This window comes from Periplaneta americana, chromosome 7 (assembly GCF_040183065.1).
Source record: "Periplaneta americana isolate PAMFEO1 chromosome 7, P.americana_PAMFEO1_priV1, whole genome shotgun sequence".
In the NCBI taxonomy this organism is placed as follows: Eukaryota; Metazoa; Arthropoda; class Insecta; order Blattodea; family Blattidae; genus Periplaneta; species Periplaneta americana.
Genome location: NC_091123.1, coordinates 102,747,609 through 102,764,643, shown reverse-complemented (window position 1 = coordinate 102,764,643; position 17,035 = coordinate 102,747,609). Strand labels below are relative to the sequence as shown.

Genomic DNA, 17,035 nt, shown 5'->3' with positions numbered 1-17,035 from the left:
CACTCAGTGATGTCTACTGTAAGAACATTTCCCATAATATTAGGACTTCCAATAACTTATATTTTATGTACGCTGTAGGTTGTCATCTCATTGCTCTCTCATGCACGTAGAGACTGCCTGCTGCCCTGATGTCTAGCCAAGCGTAAGGCAGTCTTTGTAGAGCTGCGCTGTATGGCATATATATTATTTCATGGGTGTTAGAACGTAATGGGAAAACAGTGGAGCAATACAGTGTTGACTCTAGTTCAACTGTATTTAATATGATTTGTATACTTTATGTATACTTTTTGTATACTTTTTAACGAAAAATAAAATGAAATTAACAAAGATTATTCACCAATAATTATGTTTGCTCTTTTTTTCTCTTTGAAGTCATAAAATAACTTAAAATAATAAAATCAGAATTCGTATTGGCCATATATAATGTTATTTAACATAATAATTATGAATAAACATATTTATCATTGTTCAATGTTGAACATGAAACAGAGAATTAAATGTGTCAATGAAATAGTCATATTTAAAAATGTCCCATAATTTTAGTCATCATTCTTTTCTTTTTGTCGAGAGTTTTGCAGTCGCTTCTTTTCTTTAGCAACTCTTCTGTGTTTGTGTTTCTTTTTGGCACAGTTTAGCTATGATTTAAGATTTTCGTCACTTAGTTTATTTCTGTGATTAGACTTGACAAATTTGATTGTGGAAAATAACTTCTCACATAAATATCTGGTACCAAACATGCATAAAATACATGCAGCATGATTGTGCAGTTTGGAAAATATTTCTCATGAGAAACAAATAAAAATCAGGCATTTTCTGTGTTGGAACATATCATTCAGTTCAATGTCATTTTGTAGATTGATCAACTCTAGCTGTAGTTCAGGTACATTGTTATAAACATCTACTGAGAATGGTATTGCGAATAGCCTGAATTCTGGTTCCACTTTTGCAACTCCTTACACAACTGATTTAATGCTCTTACCCATTCATTCAAATCGAAGGTTTTATTGACTGCATCACTAAAGTTATACTTGTAAAATGACTTCTGGCCCTGTTTCTTAGCTGATGTTCCTACAGTGATTAACTTTGCCTTAAATACTGTTATGAACTGAACTATATTACATTCTCTACCCTGATGAGCAGTATTGAGATCATTGAAGTGTCTTGTTCGATCTGTGAGGAAAGCTAAGTTTCTGATCCACAGTTCACTTTGAAGTTTTGTCATCAATTTTCCAAGGGCATCCATAAACATAGAAATTTCATTTCTGAGGTTGAAAAAGTGTTGAAGCTTCTGGCCTCGACTTAACTACTTACATTACTAAGATTAATGTTTTTAGTAGGCCTGCATAGATTTTCTTGGTACAGTACACATTGTACTGGCACACTGCTTTCTGCACACGTTGTACATGATCCACAACTCCAGTCTTACTGCTAAGTTTTGATGGGGTCCTATCTGTAGCCAATGAAACCATTTTCTGCCACGTAAGATTGAATTTTTCCACTATGTCCACAACACAAGAAAATATGTCCTCACCTGTAGTAGTGTGCTTCATAGGCAAAATATCTAAAAGTTCCTCCTTCACTTGCAGATTATTATTCACGCCCTAATAAAGATTGGAAGTTGAGCAGTGTCTCTGATATCAGTACTATCAGCAATAGCTAATGAGAAAGCAACGAAACTTTGTATCAAATCACGAAGTTGTGATTCAATATTGCGTGCAAGTTCTTGCACATGCCGCGCTATGGTAGATGGGGCTGAACTTCCTGACTGGTGGTCTTCCACGTATTCTGGGTTTAATTCCTCAGCTGTATCAATTAAAGAACTGTTAATAATCTCTCCTTTGGTGAATGATAGGATGTTTCTGTCAATGCACAATGCAGTTTTGTAACTCGCCCAAACAACACTTGCACATAATACAAATTCTTCTTCCATCATCAATCTGTTTTTTTAACTCTTCCATTATCATAACATGTTCTATACCTTCGTATTTATCGAAGTCATATGCGTGACATAAAGTGTAGTGGTATTGAATATTATGCTTTTTTTACTTGATTCAATAGTGTGTTGCACACTAAACATTTAGCAGTACTAATATGTTCTATAAATAGATAGTGCTGTTTCCATTCACTTTGGAAAGGACACAGCAGCAACATTCGCCGCCCTGAGTGCTGCTCAGTATTGTGCCATATGCCCTCTAGCATTCTTACCAAGAGTTGACTAGACCAGGTGATCTGTTTTGGCACACAAAATCAAATTTTCAACTAGCCATTACTCATCAACACCAATGATATTAAAAGATTTGTTTTAAATTACTTCAAATTTATAAAGTTTAATCCTAATTGCCTATATATTAATATATGAAATTCTGGGATGAGGTTACCGGTATGCTTTTTGAATTTTACTGTATTCATTGGTGCTTGAATGTAATGGATCTTTAGGCCTTCAGTATTTTTCAAGGCACTTTGAATTAATAGATTCAGTTAAGTTGGACTCCCTAATTTAGTCCTTTGTTAGATAAAACGAAAGTTACTTACCACCAGACACTAGTTTCCCTGGTTCTGTAGGTAATATTCTAAAGTCTGGACAGCATTACTCTGCGAACTTAGCTAATATATATGGGGGGCAGTCAAATGAAAATGGGTCACCATGCGTATATCTCATGATGGGCAAGTTGGTACCACTGGAATTTGATTGCTGAACTGACAACCTCTGCTTACATGTTAGTCGTGCATTTATTATACTGGAAGTGAGGTTAGAGATACGTGTGTTTATCCAACATCACTAATGGAGGCAGGTAAAGAAGAAAGCGCGGTGTGCGATTTTTGATTGCTGAAGGAGTAAAAGAATGAGAAATCCATCGTTGTGTGTCTGCTGTTTACGGCAAACATAGCATGTCATGTTCGCATGTATTGGAATGGCACAAGAGATTCTGAGAGGGATGCATGTCACTGCAAGATGACAGGACAAGTTCATTGTGCCATTACTTCTGCAGTAATTGCTGAGGTTATGGTCTTGTATGAGGAAATTGAAGGATCAGTGTGGAATAACTTCGTCGTTTGGTGGGAATAAGTCACTGTTGCGATGAAGCACCTGCATTACCGAAAAATCTGTGCACAATGGATTCCACATCAGTTGACGGAGAAACAAACAACAAACAGAACGGCTGCTTCACTGGGTCACTAGCAAGGATACCTTGAGGAAGAGTATGCATGTCTGTCCCATATTGTCACTGGGGACGAATTGTGGTGTCACCATTTTGAACCGAAGAGCAAACGGCAGAGCCAACCATGGAAACACATGGATTCTCCCTCACTGAAGAAGTCCAAAGCAATACACACAAGTTTCCGCAAAGTCAGTTAACATTCTTATGCTATTCTAGGGGTCCTCTGCTTGTTGAATTTCTCAGGCACGGGGCTACAATCAATATAAGGCATTATGAAGAAACTTTCATAAATTGAGACATGCCATTGAGTCAAAACACCCTGGAATGCTATCAAATGGCGTTATCCTTCTTCATGATAATGCCCACCCACATACTGCCAACTCAGTGATGAATACGATTCAGAAATTTGGTTGAGAACCCCTTCAACACACTCCTTACAGCCCAGATCTCTCCCCATGCGATTTTCACATTTTTGGAGAGTTGAAGAAAGACATTCATGGACTTCATTTTGCATTGGATGAAGACGTTTGTGACTAGGTAAAGAACTGGTTCGGTAGACAGCCCACAAGCTTTTTCAAGAATGGGATTGATTGTCTTGTCTTGCAGTGGAATAAATGTATAAAAAGTTTTGCAGATTACTTTTGAGGTAATAAATGTTCTATTATACTTTTTGGCATCTGACCCATTTTCATTTGACTGCCCCTCGTATAATTTTTTCATTAGGTACCTTCATCAATTGCCTTCTTACCAGATTTGTTGAAATATTGACGATGTCTACTATGATATGATTGGTCACAACAACCTGTAAGTTACATTTTAAGTGTTTACATATGTTTTTATATCGAAAATAGGCTTCTTAAACTTCTTTGTGTACACACGAAAACTCAGACAGGTCATGTCTGTAAGGAACATTGACAACATTTGTGTAGTCGAACAGAACAAAGTTTTCTTCAACACTTTTGTTGCTTCTAGTGTCTGTTCTTGCCAATGTTAGGAGCTGGTCTGTTCTCTGAGTCTGCACTCAGGCATGGATTCTAATCCTGATTGGACTAATTACCTGGTTGGGTTTTTCCTGAAATTCTCCGCAATGAAGATCTCACCAAAATAGCATCTCATAATTACAAATTCCAGTGATGCTAGCTAACCTCGCAATAGTACATTCTTAAGTAACTGATTTAAAATGATACTTTACATCATCTGTAGTTCGCCCTTATCTCCTAGTAAGAAATAATGATTTCATTTTTAACTGGATTGACTGTAATAACTGTAGAACACGGAATATAGTCCATAAGATGTATGAGTGAAAGAAGTGCTAGTTTCATGTATACATTCATGGTTCTTATCTGGATACCACAAAGTGAGTCTTTAAAGTATGAACCAGCATGCTACATTTATGCTACTGACACATGCTGTGCTTGTTGCTGTGTGCAGGTATTGTAGAGTGGTGGTGATGCAACCATTCACATATAGTGTCCTTAACAATTTATGAACTAAACCTGTTAAAAAGTTACATACTTAGGTACAATTTTCATGAAAGGAAATCCTGAAATTGGCTGCCTTCGTTCTCCACACATTTTTGGTACCCTTTTAAGAAACTATCCATCACTTACTGTAATTCTCGTTCAAAAATAGTGTCAACCTTCTGACGGTTATGAAGTTCAATTCTTCCAGTGTGAGTGTGTCTTGTAGAAGGCTCTTTTAATTTACCCCAGACAAGTTATGAAGGCTCAATTCTCCCAGTGTGGCTGTGTCTTGTATAAGGCTCTTTTAATGTGCCCCAGACAAAAGTTGCATGGGCTTAGGTCTGGAGACTAAGGGGACTACAAATCCCTACCGATAATGCTGTGCTGGTTGAATCTGCTTTTAATTTTTGTCATCGAAACGTTAGCTGTGGCAGAGTCCCATTAAAAAAAATACAAAATCATATTCACGTATGTGTATTAACTTTTTAACTATTGTATTCCATATATTAGTAAGGAAACTGATATACAGTATGTTTGGTTGAATAACTGTCATTTTACAATACCCGGACATAGGGAGTGTTGTGCACACGTGCATGCATCCCAATAGCACAAATATTGTGTGCTAGCTGGTTCACACTTCCATGGCTGTTTATGTATATTTAGTTGAAATAATGTATTATGTTACACTTACGAATTGTCAAATTTGAATTTTTTGTGTGTTATTCTTATTTTATTAGGTTCCAGCCAACATTCCCCTCCATATTAATACAACTGCCAGGATGTTTGGACTTCTGATTTGCCAAGCACCAACCTGTGTAGAAGACTTCCCAAATGCGTGCATTTGTATATATGTGTGAATATCTGAGGAAAGTGCCAATATAATTACTAAGAGAACAGTGGTGATATTATACAATGAGAGAATATGAAGTTAACAGTCTTTACAGTGGTATTGAGTGGTTTCATGCAGGTATGTATAAAATCACTAAAACAGAATGGTATATACAACATTGTTACTACAGTTTTGATCATAGTGTCTTGGCCTTGATACTGATTCTAGTGTATGTGACATCATTACAAGAATTGAGTTTAAAAATTAATTTTAACTTTGTAAATTTATTAAATCCATGTCTGTTACTTTTATGTTGGAAAGTTCTTTTTGTATAATACTTTTTCCTGTGATTTATCAGTTACGAGGTTTGTTGTCAGCTATAGAGTGATAAAGAGATGAGTTAACGATTGACTTTTTAAATCAAGGCGGTTATATTTATACCCAAATTAAAACTGTCCTTATGTATATTTGCAATAAAATGTGAAGTATTCTCAGATGTAATCTTTAATTTTACGTGACATTTCACAATATATACATGTATAGAGGATTTATTTTATCCTTTGTTTCATTATGAAATTCTGCTATGCAATACGTTTTTCCAGAAGTGTTTTTGTCACTTATTACTCCTTTCTCCATTCTGAAGGTTGAATATATACCTATGGACCAAATATTCCTGATCCTATACCAGCCATGTCAACAGATGGGACAATTGAGTTACTTCCCCTACTTGGATTCTCAACTCACACCACTACCCCTACATGGATGATGCTCAACTCCCACTACTACTCCATACAGGAAATACAGAAGTAATCCACTCACTCACACAGTTATTCCATGTTGTGATGGATTTATGAAAGTATGGCAGCTGCTACTACAACACAAAGACATTTCCATCAAGAATGAAAATTTTTTTATCTAACGAGAAAAACATGCTGTTTAATGTGTGAGTGTTTCATATTGTCCCATTTTAATATTAGAAGGCACTTTAATACAAAAATGTAAAAGAGTGTGGACAGGACGTTCTCTCAGGTATTGTATATTATGTTTATTTATATATTGTATTTTTATAATTTTTATTCTTTTACACTCTTAAGATTGCCATGAGAATGATGTTTAAAGGATTTAAAACATAAATTTTTGTTAAAGTAAGGACAAAATAAAGCTAAAGCAGAAATATTCCGAAGTTTTTATGAGGAAAACTTTGTTAAAGAATGCTTGATAATAGTTGCTGAAGAAGTTTGTCCCAGTGAAGTTGATACCTTCAAATCTATCAGTTTTTTACGCAACACAGTGGTCAGCAGAATCACAGGTGACATTGAGAGAACTGATGGAAAGAGTGGAAAAATTGAAGGCCCCCCCCCCCCCGGGCTGCTGGGTCTCAATGAAAGCAATGACACCTGAGATAGGGCACAATTAGCCATTCTCATCAGAGGTGTTGATTCTGAGTTCAGCATTTTTTAAGGATTGTTGGATGTAGTTTCAAGGCATGGGACCACATGTGGAAAAGACATTTTCGAAGCTGTTCATCAAGCTGCCACAAAATTTAAATTGGCTTGGAAGATTGGCTTCTGTGGCAATGAATAGAGCCTCAGCAATGGCTGCTTCAAAATCAGTTTCATTGGTCTTTTAACACTTCGAGTCCGTAGCCTTTTAAAACACTTCTATGCAGAGTTAATATAAAGTAGTGCTAGCTAGAGCTAGGTCGCACAGCTAGCCACTAGTTGTTCCGTAACTGCAGCCTAAGTCACTGAGGTTGAAGAAGCTACAATATACTTGTCTAGAGGGCATAACTTAGAAGTATAATTAAAGTGACGTCTTTGTTATAAAACTAAATCTAGAAATACAGATCTACATACAGTATAATGCAATATTCATTTTGATAACATGAACGATTTTGGAGTAGTACATTTTTAAACTTGTAATTGTAATATTGCCATGGCTGGGCTAAGTGTTAAAGCAGTTTGTTGTTATAGAAGTGCCAAATTTAGATAATGTGACTGCGATTCATTGCATTATACATAGGCAAAAACTACTAACCAAAAGAGCATGTCATGAAAATACGTACCGGTAGTAGTGAAAGCAGTAAAATAGCCAGTAAGATGATCACCTGGGGTACTGAACTAACTAAGGATCCAGGTGAAACCTGTAGATCAGCATAACCTGGACCTGTGATGGATGCTGGACGACTCTCCTCCATGGCATATGAAGGCGAGAGTGTGCCTGTGGAGGGAGATGTCTGGAGCCTGCAGGGAAGGGGAATCAATGGGGAAAGCAACTAATAAAGTAGGTTGTCAATAAAGTTCTTGCAGGCCAATCTCCAGCACAGGTCTACATCTACAGGATTATTGTGTAAAAGACTCCAAGATTTAGATATTAAAGTGACCCTAATACAAGAACTATGGGCATATGAGTCATTCCATGTCAGATCGAACACCTACGAAACATGACAACTTAGTATTTGCTCCAATTTTTTTATATAAATTAAATAACCCATGTGTAATTTTTTCGGGCTGACACAATTATTTAGTCATTTATTAAATGTTACTTTTTCCGTAATTTAGGGTGTAACGTATTATGAAAATTGTTATACTGAAGATTCTATAAATCGTAGAAATTCCGTATTTATATCATTTTAAAGTGCAATAATTGCAGTATTAGATACAAATTTTTAGTGTTCAATCAAAACATAAAATGGGCCCCTTTTAGGGGGTTATATTTTTAAAACACGTTTTTATATATGTATCAGGGACCTACTTCTAAAAAGGGAAAAAAATATAATTATATTCTTTAAAATGTTTTACGTAGAACTGCGTTGGTATTAGAATGTTATTCGAATAAGAAGTCACTGTGCAAATAATTTACTGGTGGCATGTTCAGGTCGGAAGGCTCGGATTGAGTGAGACCGAATGCCAGAGCATACAGCTGTGATAGCCGCAGCGAGAGGGAGTAATACATTATCAGTGGTGTGGTGTTACTATTTGTAAATAAACAGATAACCTCTAGTTCTAAAAGCATGTAATGTCCATTCAGCACTTAGCAGTTTCCCTTTAATTTATCTAACAATAATTCCTAAGTCTTTCGGAGTAGGTATCATGTTGTGTTGTGTGCATGTGAGTCATACCACGTCAAATCAAACACCTGTACACGAAACGTGACTATTTAGTATTTGCTTAAATCTTCTAAAATATGTTCTGCAGATCAAAATAAGAAGTCTGTAATTTTTTCTGGGATCATACTTCAATATTTTACTATTTATACTCTTTTAATTATATGACAAATTCATGTGGAACACAGTATGAAAATGCTCATTGTTAAGATTCTATGCATCTTAGATGTTGAGTGTTGGTGTCATCTGAAATGGGAACAAATGGAATATTATATTAATTGGTTTATTGATGGGGTTGTTTTAGAGGGTCACTTTTTAAACAATTATTTTTTATAACAGCTTACTTTAAAACTGCAAAAAAAAAAAATTATAATCTATTATATTTTACATAGAACTACGCTGATTTCAGATTGCTTTCGAGTAAGAAATAACTTTAAAAATAATAGATTGAAGATGTGTCAGAGCTTAGTGATGATTGAGAATCGCCAATAAAGAAGACAAAATTATCTAAAAATATATCCAAAATAAAAAATGCAGAAAGTTACAGATACACTTAAACATAAAAGATTTCATATCACAAAAGACACAACTTCAGCTGAAAATTCAAATAATTCCGATATAATACAGAAACTGATAGACGTCTTCCATAAAACAGACGACAGAAATCTCAAAATACAAATATTAACCATTTTTGAAAGTTGGTCATATAGTAAAATTCAACAGGATTGTAATATCACCACTCACATGATACGAATTTCTAAACAAGTAGGAGCAGAAAAGGGGATTTTGGTGGCTGCTCTTAATCCTAAATCGGGGAAAAGTTTGGAAACATTAATAGTAGAGAAGGTTTTTTAGTTTTATAATTCTGATGATGTGAGGAGGGTTATGGCTGACAAAAAGAATTGTGTTTCAGTTAAAGAAGATGGAAAGAGAGTTCACAAACAGAAAAGATTAATACTATGTAATCTTAAGAAAACTTACCAGTGTTTCAAAAGCAATATGAGTATATCAAAATAGGGTTTTCAAAAATTTTCAAACTCAGACCAAAGGAATGTGTACTCCCTAGAACAAGTGGCACACACTCAGTTTGTGTCTATGTTCATCATGAAAATGTTAAATTAATGCTTGATGGAATTAATAATATTATTTATAATATTCCTTTTAAATTTTTACCATTAGTGAATACAAATAACATAGCCATATTTTCTACTCAAGGTACCAACAAGCAAAAGTGGTACGAGGTATCATACAACTTCATTCTTTTGTTCCACTCGTGGTGGGAATATAATGGTGAAGCAGTGTGCAGCCTCGCCCGTTCTCCTACTACGTGATGACGTCACACGGGAAGCATTGCAGACTCTCTCGCAGCTTGCTAGCTTAGCTCAGCTCAGCTCCGTGAGGTTTTGGAAGTGGGGTAGGTTAATTGATATGAATACCAAGAAGCTGTATTAACTAATCCCTTCCCTACTAACGTATTGTGATGCGCTCCCAAAGCATAGCCGTCTAGACATGATGTCTTTGTGACCCTGCGACTTTTATTGACAGTTTTCATTCAAGCTGTCAAATGCAGTTTTTTCAAGCTGTCTATTTAGAGGGTTATTGTATGTTGTAAAACGATCTTTCGTGAAGAAGAGGAGTTATTTTCCTTTAAATATACGCGAAAGGTTTTCCAGAATTCTAACCGTTTGAATAAAAGTGCATTGAAGTTCTGTCCTGCATTCCAAGTGGAATGAACAAAGTTTAAGAAAGGGAATCAGAGTCCAGGTCTTGTAAGACTTATTGGCAGTAAAGTGACATGACAGAAAAGGTTTGTCTACGAAGCACAACATTCACATGGCCAACATAAAGGAAAAAATGGGTAACAATGAAGGGGAATAAACAGTGGTGAAACTGAAGGGCGTAATAGAGTACAATAATGTTATGTTGTGGGTTGACTGTCAGGTCAGCGTCAGAATGAAGTCTTATATCCCTTCTCCATTATGGGAAAATAGTAAAAAAACCACAGAAATGTTTCTTCAATATAATGTTTATGGTACTTTTCAGCTTTTCAATGTCTACGTAATTGCATGTAAGACCGTGAAGGGAAGCAAATCCAAGAAGGAAAGGATCTATACACATCTTCGACTTGACCTAGAAGCAGGCATTTTATAGAGGGTTAACCTTGTCTAACTGAAGTGTTAGTGAAAGGGGAGGGGATACTGGAGTTACGACGACAATATTACAAACAAGCTGTTGGGCTTATTCCCCCCCCCCTTCCGTCATATACCTACCACCCACAGAAAAAGAAGCCAGCGAGAACCTGCAAAGTTTGTAAATCTCACAAGAAAGAAGAAAACAACGTGGGAGTGCAAACAATGTTTTGTACTGGAGTCTTTCGAAACTTAACATACTGTTCAAACTGTTACCAAATCATGAGTATAATATCACAATTTGTAGTAAAAGACCCATGTTTATTGCAAACGACCTCCACCTGCCTTTAAATGCCACTTACCGCACACCACCAATTCACTGTCTGAGCGTGGAGATTTGAATACAGATTCCAGGCAATAAACCCGTCCTTTTAAATCTTACTGCATGAACTTAAAGGTAGCAACAAGCAAACTTTAGAAAAGAGTCAATAATGAACATTTGTTAAAGGCAGGTGTCGAATTAATTATGTTCATTCTGGTGTACTGCTTTCGTTAGAAGATATCTTAAGTTCATGGATTCAACTCGGTTTGATCCATTCAGGGTGATGGACAGAATACGTTCTGAATCAGACCTTCGACTTCAGGCTGGCTTTAAAGAGGCTGAAAATGTGAATTGCAACAAATGTCAAGTGTAGCATGATGAAGTGTCCCTAAAAGAAGGGAAATTCGAAAAAAAAAACGCATTTTCGATAAAATGTGGACTTAACGCGTTTTGATTCCGAGCTCCTCAAATACGTTCAATAAAGTTTCATCGTCAACATTTTTACATTACTTAAAAAAAGCACATCAGTTTTTCATTCCAGTGATTCTGCATATTTCTTTTAGTAAAATGCTCCTGCACACAATTTCAATATCTGAATATTTTTTACACAAATTAAGTCCACAATTTCCACATCTGACATTAATTTTCGTAATGTGAACGGCTTTCTTGTTAGCAGCTAGTACTTGAAATAGACCTTGATTCACCCTCACTAACCACTTCTGTATTATCTTCCTCACTACTACTTTCTTTCTTCAACTCCGCCAGTAAATCAATTTCCAATAGCACTATAATATCACTTTCACCCAAAACATTAAGGCTGCTATTTCCACAAAACAACTCATGTCTATGTTTTGTATCCCTGAATACAACTAGATTTGAATAAACACCAATAAAGAAAGAACAAATTTACCAACTCAAGTTTCTACACTGCAAGTAAATGGTAACGTGGAGAATTGAAACAGTAAACGACCTTAACAGCATTACAAACAGTTACAACAATGGACAAAAATCACAGAATTCAAACTAGATAATGTTTAAAAGTGTAGGTCATATGAAATGCCAAGGGTGGGTAAATTTTGTCAACTAACAAATACTTCAAATTATTAGTCTGCTATATTTGAAATCTAAAACAGAACACATGTGTGCATACTTTATCATGTTGGAGACAAATAGAGTAAAGGTGAAAGCTGTCAGATTTCATTAATTCAAAAAAATTTAGAAAATAAAAAGGGTGGGCAATTTTTTCCCAACCGTGATAATGCTAGAGTTAAGCGAGAAAATAATTATTTTATGCCCATTGATTGACGCATTTTTTGCTCCTCTATTGACATTCGAGACAATTGAATCCTTCCATTTACTGAAGCCTTTTCTGTCTGGAAGTTGTTAGAAGATACCACAGCTTTAACATTTTATGAGACATGTAATTAAGTCCTTTTAGCTTAGAAAGTTTTGAAGAGCTATGAGAAAATTATTCCTTTCTGCAGAGCGACTCATATGTGAAAAATGTTAACAATATGATACACAGGAACATACTAGTTAATAGTTATTATAATGCTGTAATTACTCACGTTTCGTTATTTAGGTCTAATGCACTATCCTCTGATACATGTTCGTCGGAATTGGTTTTGGAAGTGGCCTGAACAGTACATGAACTATTGGCAATGATGTCATGAATTTCTTTTCTCCTTCTCCGTTTTTCACATCTGTCCAATCTCAGATTATCCGTTGATTTTCGTTTCAAGCAAGACTGCGCCAGAGCTTTTGTGGGTACAGCGTCTACTTTCAGATTACGAGTGCTTTTTGGTTTATAATTTAGGAGTTTCTGCTTTAAAGGTACTTCGTAACTTGACTCCTCAAAATGAAGTAAACATATTCGAGCTGAAACAACATTAAGTTTTAAGATTTTTACCCCCTTTCTTTTCCCTCAAAGCAATCTATGGAATAAGTCAAACAATAAGTTTAACATGAAAATATATTTTGCAAATGAGTTGCGAAGCAAATAAAATTTAGTAACATGCGAGAAAACTCATTGTGCTGTAAATTGATTTCATCCTCCCTTCTACAATCATGCAACCATTGTCTTGCCAAGTCTTCATTCTTCAGAAACCTATAATATTTTACGTCAGTTCCTTTTGTTTTTCGATTGTAACTCAAACAAGCAGATACTGCACATCCAGGCATACTAATAGCATGTGTCACATTAATAGCATTACTGATACAAGAATAACATTCAATATAATATATATAAACAAAGAATTAACACCGTGCACATACACACAACAGCTATTTGTTCTGTTCCTCGAGCACTGCGGTGCGAATTAGCTCGCCGCTGCTGCTTCCCAAGTGACGACATGTGCAGTAGAAAACGAGTTTGAGTCAACAGTCTGCTACACCATTATATTCCCACCACGGTTCCACTGACAAAATCTCAGGCCATAATAAAGATCTATTCACTTCAAAGTGAGAGTAAAGTGGTGGACATTAAATAGAATTGGTTGTAGGTGATTAGTTTTAAAAGTGCAGTGTTGTGTAAACTGTAGTTATCATTCTTACAAGTGTATATTTTACAAAAACAATATTTAAATACAGTACTATATTACATAAATTACGTGAAAGAGTGATATTCTGACCGTAGAACAGTGTAAAGTGGTCACACGACTCTCACCCAGAGCTGCACCTGCACATCATCTTGCAACAGTACTTATGCAGCCCGCAAACTCAAGATGTGCAGCTTGGTGAGTCATTTAATTATTCTTCAATGGCTCAGAGTAGCATTCTGATTTTTTTAAGGGAGGTTAAAATAATTTCAAGGTATTTAAGGATTTTTTTCTGTAATTTTAAAGTATGCCACTGCCATTAAAACATATTTTTATGTATTTAAATGTTTTTTAAAACAAAGTTAACAAACTGATATTTTTATATTATTGTGCGAAGAACAAAGTATGTATTATCACCTTCAAATTGAGACAAAGAGCAAATCTCTGTGATGATTTATTAGTGGAGATAATCACGTTTAACAATAACTATTTCAGAATCTTTGATAACACATATCTACAACAATAATCGATATAGACAACAATAATAAAACACGTATTTATTTTTTCAATCCGTAGAATGCGTAAATCATAGACATGAAAGTCAATTCGAGGTTACATTTCTGCAATTTGACGTGGAATGACTCATATAAGGGACAAGGTAAAGAAATGGGAAATTCAAGTGGTGTAATATATTATTGTACATTGATCCTGTTCCTTGTACTATGATATGCAGTGTTTTTCGTAAGTAATAATCAATTTTCTTAATGTATCCAGCTGTTTGCTGACAACATAAAGTCCACTATAGTCCACTGTAATCTATTCATTTGTTGTTTTTTACGAGAAATGAGGGGTATTTTGATCGGTGTTCATTATAGATGCTTGTTGCTAGTAGCCAGAGTTGGGGTGTAGTCAGTATATACTTCAGGGCTGTGTCTTCTGCAACTGGTACTAATGATTTTAATTTACTTCTTTTGTGGTTTATGGATGGACAGTATAGAAGAGTGTGTTCCAGATCTTCATCATGATTATTACACCACAGACAAGTAGGATTATCAGAAATGTGAAATTGGTGTAGGTACAATTGAGTGACAATGTGACCTGTTCTGGCTCTTGTTAAAAATGTTTGAACATGTCTGGGCAAGTTTTTGTACATTTCCAGGTCATTTGGTTTCTTTTGTACAGACTGTAAAATTTTTCCTTTGTCAAAAGATCCATACGTTTGTAAAATGAGACTTTACTGAAGCAAAAGCACTGGATCGAGATATCACTTGAAGAGGTCTTGGTTGCATATATGTTGCCTGTTTTGCAATATTATCGACTTTCTCGTTTCCAGGTATACCACAATGACTAGGTATCCATTGAAATGTTATTTCCTTTTGGAGTTGTTTTAGTTTACTTAGTTGTTTCTGAATTGGAATAATCCTATGTGCATATAGGTTTGGTACATATTTAATTATATTAAATATAGCCCCCTTGGAGTCGGTAAGTATGCAAATAGATTTTTCAGAAATTTGAGTAACACACTGAAGAGGAGGATGAAAATGATATGAAGTAACTTTCTTGATATTTTGGAATATAATACCCTGCTCCTGATGGTCCCATTATTAGGATTTAGAGATCCATCTGTATAAATTTGAAGGTGATCCTTATATGTGCTGCAGAGTAGTTCCATGGCATCTAACTTAAGAACGCATGGAGGATCATTTTTGGAATGGTTTCCTGGAATTTGTATGCTATGTTCTGGTATCACCCATTTCCATGGAGGAATTTCGTTCACAACTGGAATTTTAGCAATGAGTGTGTCTGTGATATAGATTGGTATTTCTTCTTTTTTTATTTTATAGAAATTACACAGGATATCATCTGACAGTTTGAAGAACATCTGAGATCTGGATGAGGGTTGCAATTTTAAATGTATTTTTAGATCCTTTTGTAATATATACAGTGAAACCTCTCATTTACGGACATCGAAGGGACGTAACAATCTGTCTGCATCTGGAAGGTGTCCTTTATTGGGAGGGAGGTTCCCCAATCTAACAGTAAATTTATAATATGCATTATGTGTCTCTTCACGCTTTAAATGAAATATATTACTGTAGTTTATTTCTAAATACAGTATACTACAGTAAATTCTTTGCGACTCTGAACTACAGTAGATAAAACTGAAAAAGGAAAATACAGTACTGTGCCATGCAATTTTATTCTAAGTTTACAGTTATGCACTACTGTAATTTACAGTTTTGAACTTGACCTTTACGTTCAGGTGCCATGCCTCTCGAAACAGAACAACTGATTGAAGTGAAGAGAATAATCCTACTAACCCCATCATGTATCGAATACAATTTCACGATCGTGGAAACCTTGGACCCATCATACAGGCTAAATTTTATGATTTGGTTCATCCACCCGCTTCCAGCTAACAAGGGGTAGCCGGCTGGGCTAGTGGTAGCCTACAAGACCCTTATGTTATGTTTCATGTTAAGGAATTTCTGTACAATTGTAAAAACTAACATTTCCATTATTGTACCACATCAGGTCTTGAAATCCAAGTTCTGTCTGCAGTCAGGCAGTAAAGCAAGCTTTAGGACTGTGAAACAGCTGTCCGTGTCCGTGTCTGAGATTGTCCGTAAACAAGAGTTTAATTTATCATTATTTCTATATTATTTCAGTTGGGATATAAAAATCTGTCCGTATATGAGGAGTGTCCTTATCTTGGGAATGTCCGTAAGGAGAGGTTTCACGTGTGTGATTGGTTGAATATTACATTCAATTTCTAGGGCAACAGTTGATAGGCATAATCTTAAGGCTGAGTTTCGAAGAACAGACATTTTTTGTAGATGAGTTGCTGATGCTCCTCCCAATATTTCACATCCATAGGTCAATTTTGATCGTATATAAGGATTATAAAACAGACACATTGTCGTGATATCTGATCCCCATTTCTTATTAGCTATGATCTTCAAGAGATTTAATCGTGGTAGACACTGTTAAATGTATTTTCCATAAAAGTTTTTCATCAAAAATTAATTCTAGGATCTTAGGAGTTGGATTATACTGAATTTCATGATAATTCAAATAAATGTGAGGTTTATAGTTTTTTAAACTATATCTTCTTGTGAAGACAGTATATTCAATTTTTCAATTACTGATATTATTTACAGCTGTTTGTATAACTCTTAATGATTCATTTGGATCTTTGTTCGTAGCCCATATTATAACATCATCTGCATAAATACTTATTTTTACCTCAGGTGGAACAACATCAGGTAAGTCATATAACATTATATTAAATAAATTTGGGCTTAAAACAGAACCTTGAAGTATACCACTTGTAATTTTTTTGGATAAAGATAAAATTTACTGAGGTTTGAATTGTTCGTTCATTAAGAAAAGAATGTAGAAATCTTAGCATTCTGCCTTTGATACCAAGTTTCATAGATTGTAATAAAATGGATCTGTGTGGAGTTTTATCAAAAATTGCTTCAAAG

General features: G+C 35.3%; 1 protein-coding gene across 4 annotated transcripts in view; it reads left to right on the top strand.

Annotated features, from left to right (window-relative positions):
* LOC138703319 (ubinuclein-1-like) overlaps positions 1-6,591 on the top strand; it is a 720,147-nt gene extending 713,556 nt beyond the window's left edge. For 3 of the 4 annotated variants that reach the window (XR_011333096.1, XR_011333097.1, XM_069831096.1), the window contains one exon: positions 5,362-5,949. Coding sequence is in view for 1 of the 4 variants with exons in the window: in XM_069831096.1 (XP_069687197.1) it covers positions 5,362-5,390 (29 nt within the window). In the remaining 3 variants the exon portion in view is untranslated. Of the gene's footprint in view, positions 1-5,361; positions 5,950-6,096 lie in introns of those variants that run through there. The other variant, XR_011333095.1, reaches the window with a different exon arrangement.
* Positions 6,592-17,035: the final 10,444 nt, after the last annotated feature.